The sequence below is a fragment of the Branchiostoma floridae genome, chromosome 16 (genome assembly GCF_000003815.2).
Source record: "Branchiostoma floridae strain S238N-H82 chromosome 16, Bfl_VNyyK, whole genome shotgun sequence".
Lineage (NCBI taxonomy): Eukaryota > Metazoa > Chordata > Leptocardii > Amphioxiformes > Branchiostomatidae > Branchiostoma > Branchiostoma floridae.
Window position 1 is genome coordinate 15,868,247 of NC_049994.1, and position 19,720 is coordinate 15,887,966.

General features: G+C 43.1%; 2 protein-coding genes across 2 annotated transcripts; both read left to right on the top strand.

The window, feature by feature from the left end:
- Positions 1–2,695: 2,695 nt before the first annotated feature.
- LOC118403838 lies at positions 2,696–6,456 on the top strand. The gene is made up of 2 exons (XM_035802695.1): positions 2,696–5,715; positions 6,222–6,456. Exon 1 carries the CDS (start codon positions 4,246–4,248, stop codon positions 5,431–5,433), a length of 1,188 nt encoding a protein of 395 aa, XP_035658588.1. The 5' UTR covers positions 2,696–4,245; the 3' UTR covers positions 5,434–5,715; positions 6,222–6,456.
- A 4,188-nt stretch (positions 6,457–10,644) lies between these two features.
- Positions 10,645–19,637, top strand: LOC118403822. Its single transcript, XM_035802673.1, has 9 exons — positions 10,645–10,929; positions 14,083–14,195; positions 14,689–14,807; positions 15,292–15,425; positions 15,580–15,705; positions 16,148–16,262; positions 17,130–17,337; positions 17,822–17,963; positions 18,406–19,637. Exons 1-9 carry the CDS (start codon positions 10,828–10,830, stop codon positions 18,979–18,981), a joined length of 1,635 nt encoding a protein of 544 aa, XP_035658566.1. The 5' UTR covers positions 10,645–10,827; the 3' UTR covers positions 18,982–19,637.
- Positions 19,638–19,720: the final 83 nt, after the last annotated feature.

Here is a 19,720-nt window from a genome sequence, read left to right on the forward strand (position 1 = left end):
CGGCCGAGCTAAATTCTTGATTTGTAAAGGGGGCTTAATGAATAAGGCAGTAACTGTCGAGTTGCGAGCGTACCATTCCTTATCATGTAGATGTAATGAACCTAGCAGTTATGTATATATAAAGTGGAAGCCAGTTAATTGCACAACGGATAATCGCACACTTCAGTTAATTGCACGAAATCATTAAGTCCATTGGTGGTGCGGTCCAGCTTAATAACTTCGCTTTGCTGCACCATTCGGATAATTGCACGAAATGCACTGGCAAATGGGGTGTGCAATTAAACGGCTTTTACTGTACCATTCTTTTCACTTCTTGCAGCAAATCATGACAGAAAGATGCAGGAGGTCATCTTTGGTGGGAAAGGAGAAGAACCTGGAAAATTCATAACTAATTACGGAGTGGCCGTGTCAGCTGACAATGAGATATTTGTGACTGACTTATTTAACAATAGAGTTCAAGTCTTCAGCATAAATGGGACTTATCTCCGTCTCTTCACAACGGTAGTGCCGGGTAGAGATAAGAAAATCCATCCCTTAAGTATTGCTATTGACGTGGATCCTGGCTACCTGTGGGTAGTGGGGAGTAGAGATATATTTCCCACCGATACTGATGCACTTGTCGTTAAGTACAGTAGGGGCGGACTACCCGTAAAGAAGTTCGACGTACGGTTCGTGTGCCGTTATCGCCATCCCAGCCTTGCGATTGACGCGCGCAACAACAAAGTTATCTTGGGAGAGGGACATACAATAATGATGTTCCAGCCAAATGGCTCGCTCGTTCGGAGTTTTGAAGTGTTCAGCAAAGAGATTACCCATAAACTAGTCGGCGGAGTCGTGTCGGACATGAAGGGAAATATTCTGCTTACGGACTCCTATAGAAGCATTATGAAGTACAGTCATTCTGGAGAGAAGATATTGGAATTTCAAACCAGTGGAGGCCAACTGCTTGACCCTGAAGGTATTTGCGTGGACTCCTTGGGTCGCATCATCGTAGCAAACAAAGCCCAAAACAGGGTGGATATGTTCACAAGCCGCGGGGAGTTTGTCCGTACTGTCGCGAACACTACACACCCGTGGGGTCTCTCCATGGGACCGGATGGACAGTTGGTGGTGACTGACCCATTTGGCGCCACTGTGACTGTTTTTCCACGCCACATGGTGTTTCCGTGATACTTTGCAGACTGAGGTAATAGTAGTAGTTCCTTACACTCCTTTCTATTACCCAAAACATACATGTATACAATAGCTTTACCAGTGAGACGTTGGGTCTCGCCATGGGACCGGATGGACAGTTGGTGGTGACTGACCCATTTGGCGCCACTGTGACTATATTTCCACGCCACATGGTGTTTCCTAGATACTCTCCAGTATGTGAGACACCGCTCTGCCACACCTCAGATACTAGTAGCTCCTGACACTCCTTTCTATTACCCACATAACATAATAAGATACTTAGTACTAGTTCTACCAGCGAGTCGAGAACTGGTTCCGCTGGTCTTCAGAGTTCTATTTTCTCTTTGTCAGTGATGAATGCTGTCTGAAGCATCCGATTCTGTTTTGACTTATTGCGGAAAGTTTTGACTCATGAAGAAGTGGTCACTAGCACATGTTTGCATATCAATGGCAGGTGGTCCTATTGTAGAAGTGGTCACTTGCACAGGTTTGATTGTATAACAATGGCCAGATGGTCCTTATGAAGAAGTTGCCACTTGCACAGGTTTGATTGTATAACAATGGCCAGGTAGTTACTCGTACAATTTTGACTGTATATCAATGGCCAGGTGGTCCTTATGTAAAAGTGGTCTCTTGCACAGGTTTGATTGTATAACAATGGCCAGGTAGTCACTCGTACAAGTTTGACTGTATATCAATGGCCAGATGGTCCGTATGTAGAAGGGATCACATGCACAGGTTTGATTGTATAACAATGGCCAGATGGTCCTTATGTAGAAATGATCACATGCACAGGTTTGATTGTATAACAATGGCCAGGTAGTCACTCGTACAAGTTTGACTGTATATCAATGGCCAGATGGTCCTTATGTAGAAGTGATCACATGCACAGGTTTGATTGTATAACAATGGCCAGATGGTCCTTATGTAGAAGTGATCACATGCACAGGTTTGATTGTATAACAATGGCCAGGTAGTCACTTGTACAATTTTGACTGTATATTAATAGCCAGGTGGTCCTTATGTAGAAGTGGTCACTTGTACAGGTTTGACTGTTTATTAGGTACCTGATCCTTATGAGTTATGTTGAAATGGTCACATGTACACAAGGTGCACTTTATATGAATATTCAACAATGCCAAAACATCTGTCCACGTCTAGTGACGAATAAGTTGGGCGAGTCCACTTCAATCACTCCCAGAGGAGGGAAACTTAACGCAATGGGAATTCTAACTTTATTAAGACATAACTTGTATGATTGTGTCTTCACAAAACCGACCCAGTGAATGTTATTTAACTACTTATTAGAGTTATCGTCAAATGTCATGACCATTAGAATGTGCCCCTTTGTGACAGCACAGTGTTCAAGTCTCAATTTGTTTATTCAATATTTTTGACCACCTACACATATCATGTCTCGGCCCTGAGTCAGTCTCATAATCAGTTGTCCTGCTGAGTGCTAGCCGATTCTAGAAGCTTTACCGTAAATACTGAATCCTTGTTCTTTATCGGATGTACAACTTTCTCATGCCAATTCATAGGATGCCAATTTATAAGATATTTGTTCTTACGGATTCGATGTAGAAACACATTCGTATGTACTATTCCCAGGACATTTACATGCTATTTTATTTGGTGCAAATTGTTTACATCATGTAGTTATATCCGATCTTCTGAAGGACCACAAATAAATTAACAAACCTATACATGCCTTTCAACAACACTGTTATCGTTATCATACAAAGGGGATCTTCCGTTAAGTAAATTTCCCCGCGAACGTATATTTTTCCACAAAGAAAGAAAAACGAAAAATGAATGACCGTTTAACCATAAGTTAGCAAAAAAGTACCATATCAACATAACGAGTTGTTTCAATAGAGTAGATGTATCTGATTATATGAAGTACCCCAGGACTAAGCTATACTATGATTTCAACGCGACGTTTCACATGGGCAATCAACAACTTTGGGGAATTGTTCAGATTAACTTTCTAGAAGTTTCCACACCACGAAAAATGGAAAAATGTGGCTAGAGGAAACTGTATTCAGTGAAAGATGCGGTATACCAATTTGTGACGAACCCTAAAACAACATCAGGTAAAAACAACATGTCAGCTGCAACTCCAACAAGTTTTTCAAATCTTAGCATTGATATGAATTGTCTGGTATCAGAAGATGACTCGTGGGCTGCTTCATCTACATAGACATTAATTTGTTCGTCTGTCCACTGACGTTTTCAGTGGGAGGTGAAACTAATACAGTGCACACAGCCATACAGCATTCGCGATAAAAACTGTTCACGTGTACGGCACGTAAGATAATCAATGAAGTGAGAAGAAAGAGACGTCGAGTAACGGGAAGGTTTGAAACCTTGGAAAAAGACCACAGAATTGTTGCAAAGAGCTGTCTGTTATCACCGGCAGATACCGCATTCTTTACATCATAATCGTAACGTTCTTCCAATCTTTGCACTGATATGAACTGTCTGGTATCAGAAGATGACTCGTGGGCTGCTTCATCTACATAGAGATTAATTTGCTTGTCTGTCCATTGACGTTTTCAGTGGGCGGTGAAACTAATACAGTGCACACAGCCATACAGCATTCGCGATAAAAACTGTTCACGTGTACGGCACGTAAGATAATCAATGAAGTGAGAAGAAAAAGACGTCGATTAACGGGAAGGTTTGAAACTTTGGAAAAAAATCATAGAACTGGGACTGCCTGATTCGACAGGCAGATACCACATTCTTCATTCCTCACATCAAAATCGTAACGTGCCGTCCAGAGGTCTCGAAGCCATGGCTGAAGATTTATCCCCTGATGCCACATTTTTGAGTGAAAGTATAGCAACACCAGGTGCAGAGGCTGCGCAGTCTCTCTCCAGGTAAGCTGGCGGAGGTGGCAATCTCTACATTTCCGGTAAATCTGAGGAAGATGAACAAGAAGATGAACAAGAACTCTCTATAAAATGCGATGCTTCAGCTGAGAACAGACAAACGATCAACATCAGTGCTGGTGATTTTGATACTTACGCCATTGCATACATATGTAAGGTTGATAGTGCATGCAGCATGAAGAAAACATCGGACGAGACGAAAACGGAACCCTTGGTGTCCAACAATGATAACAACATGAACTTGGCAGGGAACAATGGTACTGACACTTTCAAGGGTAACACGCGCAGTAACAAGTCCAGGGATCCAAATCCAATGTACACACATAAAAACACGGACCCTTATCTGGTGTCCACCCCAAAAAACGTTAACCCTAATCCGATGTACCTGCCAAGCACCATGAACCCCCCTCCAAACGAAATTAACCCTAATCCGATGTACCTGCCAAGCACCACGGAGCCAAACGTCAGTCCTGGACCCGCCTCCAAGTCAAACAACAACGATCGCTGCATCCAGCCATCAGCTGATAACAGTCAGCAAGATGAAGAAGCCAAGTTAACGCCAGCTAACAACGAAAATGCTTGCCTTCAGCCGTATGCTGTTACAAAACTGCAAGATGAGGAAGTGGACACTGTTGTTGAGAACAATCACTGTATCCAACCATATGCTTTTAGATGCATAAAACGTAATAAAACCGTCTTAAAATCATCTAACTGTGATGCCGCCAAGCCCTATGCTTTTGGATACCAAGAAGATGACTTCGACTCAGCTAAGAGCTGTGGTTATTCCTGCACCCAACCATATGCTGTTAAATACCAGGCAGACGATGGCACTGATGTCGGGCCAGTTGACTGTAGTGTCATCCAGCCATATGCAGTTGGATACCAGGAACATGATAATGATTATCCACTTCCAGGGACTGATGTAACAGCCAAAAATGGACATACAGCCTCACTCGGTATAAATTCTGATGATGTGGACATTAAACCATATGCTGTTAGATATCAAGAACATGACGATAGTGGTAATGATAACCCATCCTCAATAACTGATGCCGCCTCTGGTGATGACGAAGTCGACATTACACCGTATGCTACCGCATACATGGACCAGGATGACATGGCGTGTGGCACAACTTCAGGGGATACTCAAACAAAGGACCCATTCCAGAAGCGGACAGATGCTACATACAGCAACAACGATGTCAACGATGCTTTACATCGGAATCCGATGTATGTGCCAAACGCTCAACGACAGGAAGCTTTCGGTACGAAATTTTTACATTTTAAAGCCCCTGTCCTGCTGATAATCATTTTGTATTTTGCCCTTCTTAGCTGGTTAATTAATCAGATCAGTAAAACTTGACATATTTTGTTCTCAATCATAGTCGATATGCAATAGGATAGTTTTATCTAAACTTACTGTGTGTAAAAAATTATTTTAAGATTGAATTTGAAAATTGTTTAAGGCCCTAAAATACATTGGGTTCCTTTGATATTTTCTGTTCAACGCTTTGAAGGCGTAATATATTTTCCAGGGTGTGCATATGGCCGGCTGGACCGGGTACTGAAGCCAGCTGCAGTCCTAACGCTTTTCATCTCCGCTGGAATCTTTTTCTGGTTATTCTTTACCTATACCACATCAGTGGTAAGTTGTGTATTCCGGACTTGTCTTGTTGTCCCTTTCCTGCCGATTATGTCCGTTGATTTGTTTAGTACTACCAGTTCCTGAATATTTCAGACAATACATGTTGATCTTGTACAAATAGGGTCCAAATGAATGCAGCATGTTGACATTTGAATAGAAATGCATAGGGTAGAAGCGTTACATACCTTAAGCCGGGTTCACGTGCACGTATATATCTATGTCCGTATGAAGTTCTTAGCTTCTACCAGGCTCCACAGCTTGCTGCAAAAATAGGGGAAATTGTAGAAATATAAACACATAACATGCCAGCGGAGTTAACTGGCCGAGGATTCAGCTGATTCCACTGGCATGTTATCTGGCCGAATTATCTAGCGACCTGTGGAGCCTGGTAGAGGCTAGGACTGACATCATATGGACTCGAATATATACGCACTCAAACATTGATCTTTTCACATGCCACAATCTGGCCAGTGTTCAGATGACATGATATTAAAATATATCTCCAGCCGTCAGCGACAATGGGCACTGCACTCACAACTGGTCACTCTACTCCGGACACTGCCCCAACCCCTGGCCATTTTGCTCCGGACACTTCCTTCACCAGTGGTCACACTCCTCTGGACAGCGCCCCCACCACTGGTCAGCCAGCCTGTTGCAGTTCCAACAGGACGACCATCAGGACGGCATCTTCTGAGGGAGCAGCACCCAGACAGAAGTCGTCGGTCTCCTACGAGTCACAACATGAAGGTGAATCTATTTACTGTGTGTGGGGGGGGGGGGGGGGGTATTTTTCCCGAGCAAAAACCCTGTTTCGCCACCGTTTCCCCTGTTGGGTCCTTTGGGCCTTACTCTTCGCAAGAAATTCAGCTTGTCTCAATCATGATGTTTTTGACCAGAAGAGATGCTGTTAGGTACAATTTAACCCGTAACCTTGTAGTGACCTTCGGGTCACACCTTGAAATGACCTTCAGCCCTTGTTACGTGGTGACCATTAAGTAAAAAAAAAACATATCAAAGAAGCGCCAAATCGTTGTAAATGTCTCTTGGTTGTGTAAAAATGCACTTAATCGACGAATCGGATGGTTCTATCTACAGAAGTGACTCTACTTATTTCTGAAATTAGTGGAATATTAATCTTCCAACCCTTGTACTGTTACAACTGTCCAAGTCTAATGCCTGGTCATACGTTATAGACTGTTTCATTTGCTAAATAAAGATTATAAATCATTACAGTAAACCATGGCAGATACAAGACGACGAAGACAACCTTTGGTGGGAGGGGCAGAGACCCGGGAAAATTTGGCGAGATCTCTGGAGTGGCCGTATCTCCCGATAATGAGATATTTGTGAGTGACTCTCAAACCAACCGTGTCCAAGTCTTTGACATGAACGGGGCCTTTCTCCGCAGCTTCACGATACTGCCGTCAGATATATACTGTATAGTAAACCCTGCTGATATTGCAGTTGACGGAAAAGGCAACATATGGGCAGTTGATCCGAGTATCTTTGCCAGTTCCTGTCCGCATGTTGTAGTGCAGTATAGTCGAGACGGCCGGCCAATGTCCAAGTTTAAGGTGGGCTTTAGTCGAAGTACTGTTCCATCTGCACACATTGCTGTTGACGTACGCAATGACAAAATCATCGTCGGAGAGAAAGATGAGATAATGATATTTGAACCCAACGGCTCGCTTGTTCGTAGGTTTGTAGAAGCGAACCTGAAAATGGGTGGCGTCACGTCGTCCATGGCGGGAAATGTCCTGGTTACGGACTACGTTAGCAAAGTCATGGTGTACGATTCCTCAGGCGTCTTATTATCTAAATTTGGAATCTGGGGAACCATACAAGGAAAACTATGGACACCCCTAGGGATTTGTGTGGATCCCTTGGGTCGCATCATTGTGGCAAACAATGTGAACAACCGGGTAGACATGTTCACAAGCGGCGGGGAGTTTGTCCGTACTGTCGCGAACATTACAAACCCGTGGCGTATGGCTATGGGTTCGCATGGACAGTTGGTGGTGATTAACGTGAAAAACAGCAATGTAAGCATCTTCCTGCGTCACAGGGTACTTCCTTGATGTGAGAAGACCAGTGAAGAAAGAATCGATCTGACATTTGTAAATATAGTGTGCATCACTCATCACTTGTGTCAAATTGCTATTGGTCATGGGTGAGCAGACATTTGTTATCAGTAGAAATCTAAACCCACTTGGGAGATTAACATTTTTTATTTCTTTTACTTTTTTAAAGTTTTGTGTTACACTAACCGTTTTCGCATACTGATTGGTGCTGTTTTCGCATAGTGATTCGTGCGCATCACATAAGATTCGTACGAATTTTATAAGGTTCGTGCAAAAGCTTAGGTACCCCTGATGACAACCGAGAAGGTTCTTCCCTGATATGAATTGTCTGGTATCAGAAGGTGACTCGTGGGCTGACAGATTGGTTTTTGTTTTCTTGGGGCTTGATGTAGATGACATGAAGATTGCTTTTTGTCTGTATTAGACACTTTGGCAGGATGATTGACGTATAGATTTTTTTCGTGGGGGCTCAGTCTGTATGAAGATTGGTTTTGTCTGTATCAGACTCGTGGGCTGGATGATTTACATATGGATGATTTTTTTTCGTGGAGGCTCAATCGGTATTGAAGCTGTCAAAATTTGTAACTTTATCTCACGTGGCACCAAAAATGAATAAACAAACAAACCTATGTTAGAATTACCATTAACTATACTGTCTAAGAAAGTCTTGCGAAGCTAAATATTCCCCGAAAGGAAAGAATGGACAATCTAAAGACTAAAGAATCTAAAATTTATCAAGAGAAATATCATAGCATATCAGAATCGCAAACAATACAACATGTCAACAACTACCCAGCCAGGGTATCAATTACTCTGAGCACTTGTATAACATGTATCTTAGCGCTGATATGGATTTTCTGGTATCCGAAGAGGATCCGTGACCAGCTCATTTACATACAAATCAATTGCTTTTAAATTAGTCTGGCGACGTTACCATTTTTTCAGTGGACAATCATGGTTATGTACATGTTGCAAAATACCATAAGTACGGCCTGCCTATAAAGAAATTTGATGTGAGCTTCATGACTCGCGATCCCCATCCCAGCATTGCGATAGACCTGCGCAATAACAAATTTATCGTGGGAGAGGAGATACAATCATGTTGTTCCAGCCTGATGGCTCTCTCGTCAGGAGTTTTAGAGGTTTAATCAAAACGCACAGCGTGTTCATCCGTGGAGTCGTATCGAACAGATATGGTAATATCCTGTTCATGGACTCCTATAGAAGCGTTAAGGTGTACCATCACTACGGAGACAAGATATCCGAATTTGGAACTGTTGGACGCGGCGAAGGCCAACTGAGGACCCCCACGGGTATCTGTATGGACAAATCGGGTCGAATCATCGTCGCTAATCATGGCCACAACCGTGTAGACATGTTCACAATCGGCGGGAAGTTTGTCCGTACTGTGGTGAACATTACAAACCCGTGGGGCGTCGCCATGGGTCCGGATGGACAGTTGGTGGTGACTAACACATTTACATACACTGTAACTATCTTTCCTGATATATATACTCTTCTAGTGCCCTAACTCCCTCCCTCCTTTAGTGAAAGAATGTAAGAAGGAAGGAAGGAAGGAAGGAAGGAAGGAAGGAAGGAAGGAAGGAAGGAAGGAAGGAAGGAAGGAAGGAAGGAAGGAAGGAAGGAAGGAAGGAAGGAAGGAAGGAAGGAAGGAAGGAAGTAGTTGAATGTGTAGTTTGTATTTTTCTTATATGATCTGCACTGTTTTCAGTATTGATGCTTTTTCTTTCTTAAAGAAACAAAAGTGTATGACAAACATGTGGCTCCATATGCCGCTTCAGCGCAATATAATAATTTAATTCATTCCTTCGTTCGTTCAGTCTTCTTTCTTTATTTCTCAGGGTCAGGATAGGGTTCGGGTTAGGCTTAAACTTAGGCTTGGGGTTGGGGTTGGGGTTGGGGTTAGGGTTAGGGTTAGGGTTAGGGTTTGGGTTAGGGTTAGGTTTGGGTTAGGGTTTGGGATTGGGTTAGCAGTGCGACCCTTCCTTTCAAACCCACCCATACTTCTGCTAGAAAATTATAAAGCCCCACGAGTGTGACCAAGAAGGTCATAATATTACATTTAATTTCTTTCTTAGTGTGACGCAACTCTAATCTCCAAGCAGATTCCTCCGTGGCATAAGACAGTAACATAAGCTGGGGAAGGACTTTAGCCGGCAGAGGAGTAAAATTGGCCAAATTTACTCCTCTGCCGGCTAAACTCCTTTTAACGAGAGATTAACGCAACTCTCCCTTCTCGGCTGTACCTGAAACCCCAAGCAGTGTCGGCGCAAGTACCTCGTGTAACGAGGGGACAAATATTCCCTAACAGGGATGAACCAAGAGGGAAGGAGGGGTGGGGTATAATCGTTTTATTCAAGTCAACAGCTCAATCAGCCCTCCACTATATTTTGTTTTGCGCACTTCCGTCGATTTTTGGGGGGGTGCAAGTTAGTCGATCGTTATAAATGTTACCATTCTTTTGGTGCAACTATTTCATTTTCATTATCGTACTATTTGATTACTGTAAATGCAGAAATTTTCGCGGTGGATTATTGTTCGCGGTTTTCGCGACGACTACTTTACCGCGAAGTTAAATCCAACGCGAACATTTTTCTATTAAGGTATTAGACTGCAGTAGATGGTGTTATCGCGAAATTAAATCCACCGCGAAAAGTCATTTTTCCCGCTACCGCGAAATTAAATCCCCGCGAACTTAAATGCATTTGCAGTATTCTCCCTTCCGCGGTGCTAGCTGGATCGCCCTGCGGTCTTTGCTATTCAGTGACACGGTAATCTGCTTAGCTCTATGTCAGTGACACGGAACTGATGTGGTACGAAAGGGGATCAGCAAACCTGGTCAGTCCTTTGATTCTGTCTGGTAAGCCCTTTCGCATTCACCACGTGGCGGCCTGGTAACCCCCAAACACACCCGCATACTCTCCTCTTTAGATCATGAATAAGGCGCATAAATTATAAGACCCCGTGGCGCGGACAGCCCACTTCATTCACAAGCTTTTATACACCAGCCATGGACGCGACAACAGGAGAGCCGAAATCCCAGATGACATCGTCCACTGTTGGTCTCGTGATGAAAGAAGGAAGACCGCCACCTGAAGAAGAAACATCTCAGGTAGGTGCTGATATTGTTTCTTGCTTGTCGACACCATCATCATCATCGCGGGCTGCTTGCCCGGACCAAGTCTACTCTTTCTCTCCAGACTGTTCTGTCCTCGACCCGCAACCCTAGATCACAAGCAAGCTGGTCTATGTATATAGGTTAGTCGAGGTCGCCCAGCATGTGTATACCCGTGTGCTGGCTTCCACAGTTTGAGTTCACTAGCAAGCTCACAACACCAGTCGCCACTCGATATTATTTTCTCCACGCAATCGGATTGGGGACTGTGATAAGGTACTTAGTGATCACGCATTTATAAGCTATTACCTGTGCAGATATATGCTGAATATGTATCATAACTTTCACGAGCCAATTTCCAATCTAGAATATTCAGTTTTCAAGAGGTCGGTGTAAGGCGCGATCCAACATTTTGCTAAGGTTGTTGTTGAACACCTCACTGGTATGACATAACTATCACTTTAAACACCGATCTTATCACAATGTAGGACAAGCAATTTACAAGTATATCAATCGTTTCAACAGCCTTAAGGTGTTGAAATGCAAAACCAATTTTCCTTATTTTAACACGTTAGTCTTGGGGAGCATTTTTGTTCGGAGGATATGTGTTTAGCCACAGTCGACGCTGCAGAGCTGATATCAATTAGGATTTTACCATGGTCAATATCAACCGAAGGAGGCAACATACATATATATATACGTGTTTGAAAATAGGTCAGAGACTGGGCTTAAAATGGATGTATTTTGCATCGCAAGGCCAGGTGGTTCACCACAATACTAGCGGCACGTTACTGCTTGCACTCTGATCTTACATGACTCTCGACAAGCGATTTACATGTATCCATCGTATCAACTGGTGTTCAAAGTCCATAGCTTATTTCCTTGTTTTAAGAACGAGACAACAATCGAGAGTTGCTGTTTTTTCTACGTGCATGTTTGAAAACGGGTCAGGGCTGGTATTTACGTGTTCTGCATCGCTAATGTTTGGTTGAGCACAATACTGGCAGCACATATCCACTTACAAACCAACTTTACCATAAATCCGGTGAAGTCATTTGTCAGTAACGCTAGTTTACTTTTATCCACAAGGGAATCTATATTCATTGTTAAAAACGGGACATTTATTCACCATCAAGTCGACGGATGGTGGGTTCAAACTACAATATCTTAAAACTATCGTAATTGGAAATCACTGTCCGTCGACGTGATATTCCCTTGCCATGTTTTGAATATAATTGATATAGTTTACCCATGGATAAAGGTGAACTAACGTTACGATTCACATCAACAGCTTTTATGTTTTCAGTATGTTAAGAACAAGGTAGAATTTTCTATTCGGGCGCTGCGTGTTAGTAAGCAGGTCAGGCTGGGGTATGTCACGCAGCGAGCCACGCACGTACGGATCAGGTGTGCTACGTGTGAAAGGCTCACCTGATGAACAACAAAGGGACTGTTATCGTAGTGAGGGCAGACAGATTCTCTGAAAGGACGCGTTTATAGCTCGCTTAACTGGTCCTTTTCAACTTTCATGAATGGATTTAATGATTGTTGTTGTTAATCGCTTCTTGTGTATGAGGTAGTAGCAGTGTGTATGGTTATAAAAACACAAAAGTAGCAAAACTGTTACCCCGACGGTTGATAAGGAAGGCTACACTTTTTTCAATGTAATTTTCTAAACTCCATTGCTCATAGCTCGCTTAATTGGTCCTTTTCAGCTTTCATGAATGAATTTAAAGATTGTTGTTGTTATTCGTTTCTTGTGTATGAGGTAGTAGCAGTGGGTATGAGCAAAAGAACACAGAAATACCAAAGCAAATGTGAAAGAATCGCCTGATTAACAACAAAAGAGCTGAAATCTTAGTGAGGATAGACCGATCCCCACAAAAGAAGCATTTAGCCGGCCTAATCGAGCCTTTTCAACTTTCGTGAATGAATTTAATGGTTCTTGTTGTTAGTCACTATTTGTGTATGTGCTAGTAGCAGTGAGTATAAGGCAAGAAATCAGAAATGGTGAAATCGTTTCCCCGACGGTTGAGAAGGAAGGCGGACATACCGGTTCTCTCAAAGGACTCGCTTAGGTCACTTCATTGATCCTTTTCAACTTTCATGAATGGATTTAAAGATTGTTGTTGTTGGTCGCTTCTTGTGATAGAGCTAGTAGCAGTGAGTATATTGTTATAAAGCAAGAAATCAGAAATGATAAAATTGTTACCCACGACGGTTGGCAAGGAAGGTTACAATCTTTTTAACGTAATTTTCTACACTTCATAACATCAATTTGTCCCTGGTTTGTCATTTTCAACTATCGTGAATAAATTAAGGAATTGTTGCTTCTGTGTCTTGCAATGAGACAGTGTTTAAAATCATATTTACTCTGTACAAGATTTCCATCATCTTAAACCTTTTGCAGCGCCCAATGACACCTACCCATGCGGGAGACAAAATAACCAAATAAACGTCCTTGAAAATAGACCACTTTCGAACACGACGGTTCACTGAAAGAAAAAAGAAGGGAGGGGAATAAACATCCACCGGGTGTTCAAACAAATTTGGGCAGAAGTCCTCCAGAGACATTTGTTTTGTCTAGTAGAGCGTGGCCGGTAATACGCCCTATGACGTAACGCACCTGTTATGCAATTGCCAAGCAGATATAGGGTAGCAAAGCGTAACCTAATATATGGATGCCATGTTTATCGGGCGCGCAATGTTGGGGTGGATGTGCTTTTAAAGTCGAAAATTAACCTCTATTACATCCCCCAGGCCCCTCGTTCCGATGTGCGGTGGTACCAAATACAGGACCTGTGGGTATAACTTTACGGGACGGTCGCCATATTGGATCAGGCTATACGTTCCATCAACATGGCGTCGATAGAACATGATAGCTATAACCGCTGTTCCCCCCAGCCCCCCGTTCCGATGTCCGATGGTACCAGAGACATAATGGGGACCTGTGTTCTGGCTTGAAAGGTCGTCACATTGGATCTATACGTTCCACCAACATGGCGACAATAGAACATGATAGCTATAACCTCTGTTCCCCCCCAGGTCCCTCGTTCCGATGTGGGTCTTATTGTCCGGGACGGTCACCATCTTAGATCTTTACTTTCTAAGACGATAGAACCTGATAGCTACAACCTCTGTTCCCCCCAGGTCCCTCGTCCCGATGTCCGATGGTACGAGAGACAGGACCTGTGGGCGTGGCTGTTCGGGATGGTTTTCATTGGCGGGCTGATCGGAGCCATCTTCGGACTGGGCAGCTACAGGTGAATCTTAATGTCGACTAAGGCCTAGGTCGCAATTCCCAACCCGGTAACCGACCGGGTAGCTTTTGGAAACGAAAAATATGATAAGAAAGGCAACAAAACACACTTTTCTAAAAGTCAGGAGCATAAGTTGTGACTGTATATTCCCTGGTAAACAGTTTCATTTTTCGTTTCATACAACTGATTTTAAGAAACTCGATACCTGGAGTAGATGATTTGGCTGTATTGCTAACTATCTATTCTAAGAAAGATAAATATTTACATAAAAGATTGATTATAAAAAGTAATAAGAGTAATTATGAAAGATACTCACGTTTAGCCACACCCAGTTGTATTTTAAAATTCTACCGACTACACGATCTAGGATTATAATAGCTCTTAAAAGAACTATTATCCTAGATCGTGTAGTCGGTAGAATTTTATCATCTCTTCTATATGCCTACTTTGTACTTTATACACTAAGGTTATAACGCTTTTTATCATCTGCCTTTAGGGGTTGGTACGCACCCGTAGGTTTCGCCTATAACGTTACCAACACGACCAGAGAGCGATTTCTACCCGAGCCGTACATACTGGAACCGGGGGTGAAGGGGAGACAACACCCTGACTCAGGTAAGTCATTTATTTGCCGTTTTTGATGTGTTTTCTGATGGCTATTGTAGTCTACATTGCATTTTGTTAGATGGAAAATGTGCAGTCAAATTAACAACCTCTATATAAGGACCCCCTGACTAAAGTGACCACTTTTTGGTCTGTTATACAATTCATCCCTTTGGCACAAGCATCCTGTATATAGTTACCACTTGACTGTCTGCTGGGTGGTCTTCTTTGGCAGGTTTGACTCAACTTGAATGCGGAAGCCACCATAATACTACACAACACTCAGAAAAAAATGATGTATTAATAGAAAGCCGACATCTGTCTTAAGTTTTATGTATACACGGTTGCACTTAAGTAAGCATTTAAGTGAAAAGAAATGAAAAAGAAAGTTTGAGATTTCTTAATGCTCTCCTAGCCACATGCATACAATTACAGAACCCCCGGTTTGATGTCATTTGAGTGCATAGTATGACATGATTTCTGTTGCTCCCTCTAGCCGGCCGCTGGTACTTTTGGAAGCTCCGCCCAGAACTGGTGACTCCATGGACTCAAACGTTTGTATGGGCCTGTTACACCGTCCATCAGCTGCTAGCCTGGTGGCTCTTGTACCTGGCACAGGTGAACAAACAGGTAAGATAGTCTTAACGCCAAAATGTACGTACGCCAGCTCTCGAATAATTAGTACAGACACTATCTTTACGTACCTGCAGGAACATAAATTATATATATATTTGTATACTGTACGTTTAAACAATCTATTTCTAACTGTTTCATTTCCCAACAGTCACAGAAGGGTAAGAAGTACTCCACACGGCTGAGTAAGTACAACTGGGCAGCTATGGCCGTGCACACCTTCTTCCACCTGATGCACCTGGCGCAGACTCACCTGACGTACGACGCTACAGCACAGGTGAGAGAGATTCTAAACGGATCCTTCTAAATTAGCTATAGAATATAATCTAAACTTTTTAGCAATGGCGTGACCATGGTAGAGAGGACGTATTGTTGTGGAATTGTCCATAACGTTTTAACTATTATGGAAATGTGACAAGAATCTTAGCGTGACTAAAATCGCGCTCCTAGGCCCTACAATTGCCGCCACCTCTCAATAAGATTGTGTAAACACAGGCTGACAAGAATCTCATGAAGATGCTTATGTGGTCGAGTATCAACCTTTTGATGTCAGGAGGGTTCATACGCACGTTTTGTCACATTTGAACCATTCATTCATCCATTCATTCATTAATTCATTACTCCAGTCATTCATCAATACATCCATTCATTCATTCATCCTTCAATTCATTCATTCATGTAGTCGTTCGTTCATTTATGTATTTTCCAACTACTTTCAGGACGTGACAATCGGTAGTTCCCAAGGCTCGGTTATCGTGGCCCTGCTGTTCGTTATGATCATAGAGTTCCGGGACAGGGGTGTGTTCTTCGGCTGGCCTAATGTCAAAAGCACAGGTAAATCTTTTCATCATTCTTTCCAAAAAAAATGTTGTTATACCCACTTACCAATAATCATGTACGCCTTCCTTGTTTGCCACAAGTCTACAATTCCAATTGTAAGTTATTGAAACTGTGATTGGTATTAAAGTAAGACTTGCTTACACACTTAAGCCATCGTCAGGGAAACTGATCCACTCAGCTGTCACGTGATCTGACGAGAGCCTGATGTTGGTAGCAATCAAAGCTGCGGAGACGTTTGTGTCTTCCTTCTGACCAGTTAGCTGAGCAACGCATGTGATTCGTTCCTTTCGCTTTATTCACCCCTGGCGGCCAGCCTATCACGTCGCCGTTTACGGCCAAGAGGCAAGGTGATTGGCTGGTGAGCTAACGATTAGATTAGCAAATTTGTGACGGGGTCCTGGGTTGATTTTAACTCCGGCCTTGCCCACAAAAATACCTCAGTAGCCGCAGGGAGTCCAACGGGGCCACGTAGGAGGTCAAATAACTGCTGCCGGCTCACACTAAAAGGGCAGTTGCGTAATGGGGCGCATTTACACACGAAATAGAAAACGTTCACAATCCAAAACATACAGGCTCAGAGTCGACACCTTCCGTGACCACGCAGCACAGGTTATATCGTACTGCCTCTGAAAGAAGGCTTTTTACCTCTCCTTCAACAAGTTTTTTTTCGTACTACATGTACTTTATGTACCCGCGCATGAATACTGTGTTCTGCTCATCATCATCGCGTGACTTGTTCGCACACCGCCCCTTACGGGGTGACATACCCTTTCGCTGGCTAATTACAAGACGGGCTAAAGGTTTGTGTTCTGCTACCAAGGAATAACACAAATCTCTACATTTTCCTTCTGTTGCTTCTAGATAAAGTAGGAAAAGCTATGCGGTCCCGGTCACGTGATTCGGTGAGCTTCATCCGGAAGTACCACGGGTACCTCATCATGTGGGCGGCGGTCTACACCTTCTGGTATCATCCAATGGAAAACACGCTGGGTCACGTGATGGGGTTCTTCCACACCTGGATTCTGATGCTGCAAGGAAGCCTCTTCTACACTGATCTTCATCTCAACAGGTACGTTCTGACACTTTAGGGCATGTTGATTCGATTAAATGGAAAGCATCCTTCTGGAAGCCCAAACCTGATGCTAGCGTACGAATAGTTGTCTTTATCACGAATCTGAGTGGTCAATAAGGCTGAACAAGACTAAATATCAGGTTGGCGAATGGCTGAAGGATAATCTATGTAAAACTTTATATTTGGGACCGCAATGTTCCTAGCTGCAATTCAAAGGGAACCAGTCAGTATTGCCCTGAAGACGATGACAAACGGTCACCGGCTTTTGAGATATATGTGGTTGTGAATATAGGATTTTGTTGTTCATGCTTGTAAATAATTTTCAGATACTGGCGCTTCACCCTGGAGGTTTGGGTGACCCTACACGTCTTGTTTGCAATTAGCCGATGTCATGTTTGCAATTAGCTGATACTTTCTTTGCAATGGGCCTTGGATATGGATCAGCAATAAAGTTATTTTCATGCTATTATTCTGCCATCAGATACTGGCGCTTCACCCTGGAGGTCTGGGTGACCCTACACGGCGGGCTGGTGGCCTGGCAGACCGGCGGGCCGGACCAGATGGGGACCAAGCTGTGGCCCATGTTCCTGTTCGGCTTCCTCACGCTCATAGTGCTGACTCAGGTACGATAATTAAAGATGTAGTGTTTTCTAAACAAATGTTTCTTATCCGACAGCAGGGAAATCTACAAAATGTAAACATTTGACCGACTTTTCGTTGAGTTCTAGTATAATGAGTGATACTTTTCTTCACTAAGGAAATGATTCTGCATCAGACTCGATACTAAACACAGATAACTTTTTATTCTAAACGCCCGTCTCAGTTGATATTCTATATCTATCTCTTTTGAGTTCGTGTTTCTTTCGTCATGCAGTTACCCAAAAAGTTCCTTTAACGTGCTGTAAACAAGATTGAGATTTTTAACATCTCTGGCAATTAAAGCGCACGAAATGTCGGAATAGAAACAATACCTCCACACGCATTCTTATTGCCGAGCTAAAACGTGTCGTCCTTGTGATCTGTCTATATTGTTCTTATTTTAACTTTATCCCATACCCTATACAGCTGTACGGCCTACCCTTCTGGAAGCACCTCCCGGCCTGGTCACGAGGTATCCCGGCCCTGCTCTACGCCGGAGTACTGCTCTACTGCTACAGCTGGATCCCTGACGCAAACGGGCGGCCATGGACCCGCCTGCACGAACCCTTCCTCATCCCTCTCAACCAGTACCTCTTCCCATTGGTCATATGTGGTCTTGTGACCTTTGGCCTGTACATCGAACGTAAACTGACCAATAGGAAAGCAGGATACAGTTTGAGTAATCTAGCGAGGGCGGGGTATCTCTTCGCTTCTGTGTGCATGTATGTGGTCATTGTTGTGCTTTCGTGGGCGCTGGAGTATTTTGACGTACCTATTCCAGGGCCAGCGATGATGTTTGCGCATGTGCCGGTGTTTATATTGTTCTCTGTGATCTCTGCCTTCTTCGTGAAAAGACTGGTAGAAGTCCCGAATGAGAGTGGGAGGGTCAGTCCGGATTTGGGGGGTGAGATTCCGGGAAAGGGAATTCCCGGAACGTTCCAGGTGAGCGTGATAGAACTGGAACATGGGCAGATGCAGTTTAAGGAATCCACCTTGAAGTGATCTGACCTTGCCAAGAAAAACACGGGATAGTGTGGTGTAAACTGTAGGGTGTTTGGACCAGACTGACCCAGAGATCCTGGGTTCGAATTCTGTCATGCTACCGATCTTGTGCCTTTGGGAAAGGCACTTAACACGACTTTCCTCACTCCACCCAGTTGTAAAATTGGGCACCTGACTTTGTTTGGTGAGTTAAAAGGCGATTGAAGGAGAGGGTTGGGCTCTGCCTTACAAGTCACAGTGGATGATAGACCCGACCCCCACCCCCTCCTTATAGCCTTACAAAGGCTATGGGACACTATACCTCCATTTTTTAGATGCCCGAAACATGGGATTTAACAATCCCCTACAAAGTTTCTAAGCTGTTATCTAAACATTCCATTGACCTTAAGTATGTAATCTGTACTTGTATTGAATTTGTTCTGCTAGCACAGTGTAGTGACGCTGAAGAAGAATGGTGGATGTTACTCTAAAGTTCTAAACGTCCGGAAGTGAATATCCGTTTTTTATCCAGTTGTAGAGATTGAATTGTATTTGAATATGTAATCTGTTATTCATGAAAGATGGATAGGATTGCAACATGTAAAGGCATTGTGCCATGTACATATCTGTGATTCTGTGTATATATTTTACGCATTCTGCAATGTATAGTTTTGCCTTATGTTTTGTTTTGTGTAGTCATATATCTATATATAACGTTATCAATCTATTTATGTACATATATTTGTATCTACGTTGTATT

What these genes read in the sequence shown, in the direction of transcription:
- LOC118403838 (XM_035802695.1), top strand. Translation starts at nt 4,246, where the DNA reads ATGAAGAAAACATCGGACGAGACGAAAACGGAACCCTTGGTGTCCAAC.
- LOC118403822 (XM_035802673.1), top strand. Translation starts at nt 10,828, where the DNA reads ATGGACGCGACAACAGGAGAGCCGAAATCCCAGATGACATCGTCCACT. An exon ending in TGGCACAGGTGAACAAACAG is followed by an intron (nt 15,426 to 15,579) that starts GTAAGATAGTCT and finishes ATTTCCCAACAG; the next exon opens with TCACAGAAGGGTAAGAAGTA. An exon ending in CGCTCATAGTGCTGACTCAG is followed by an intron (nt 17,964 to 18,405) that starts GTACGATAATTA and finishes TACCCTATACAG; the next exon opens with CTGTACGGCCTACCCTTCTG.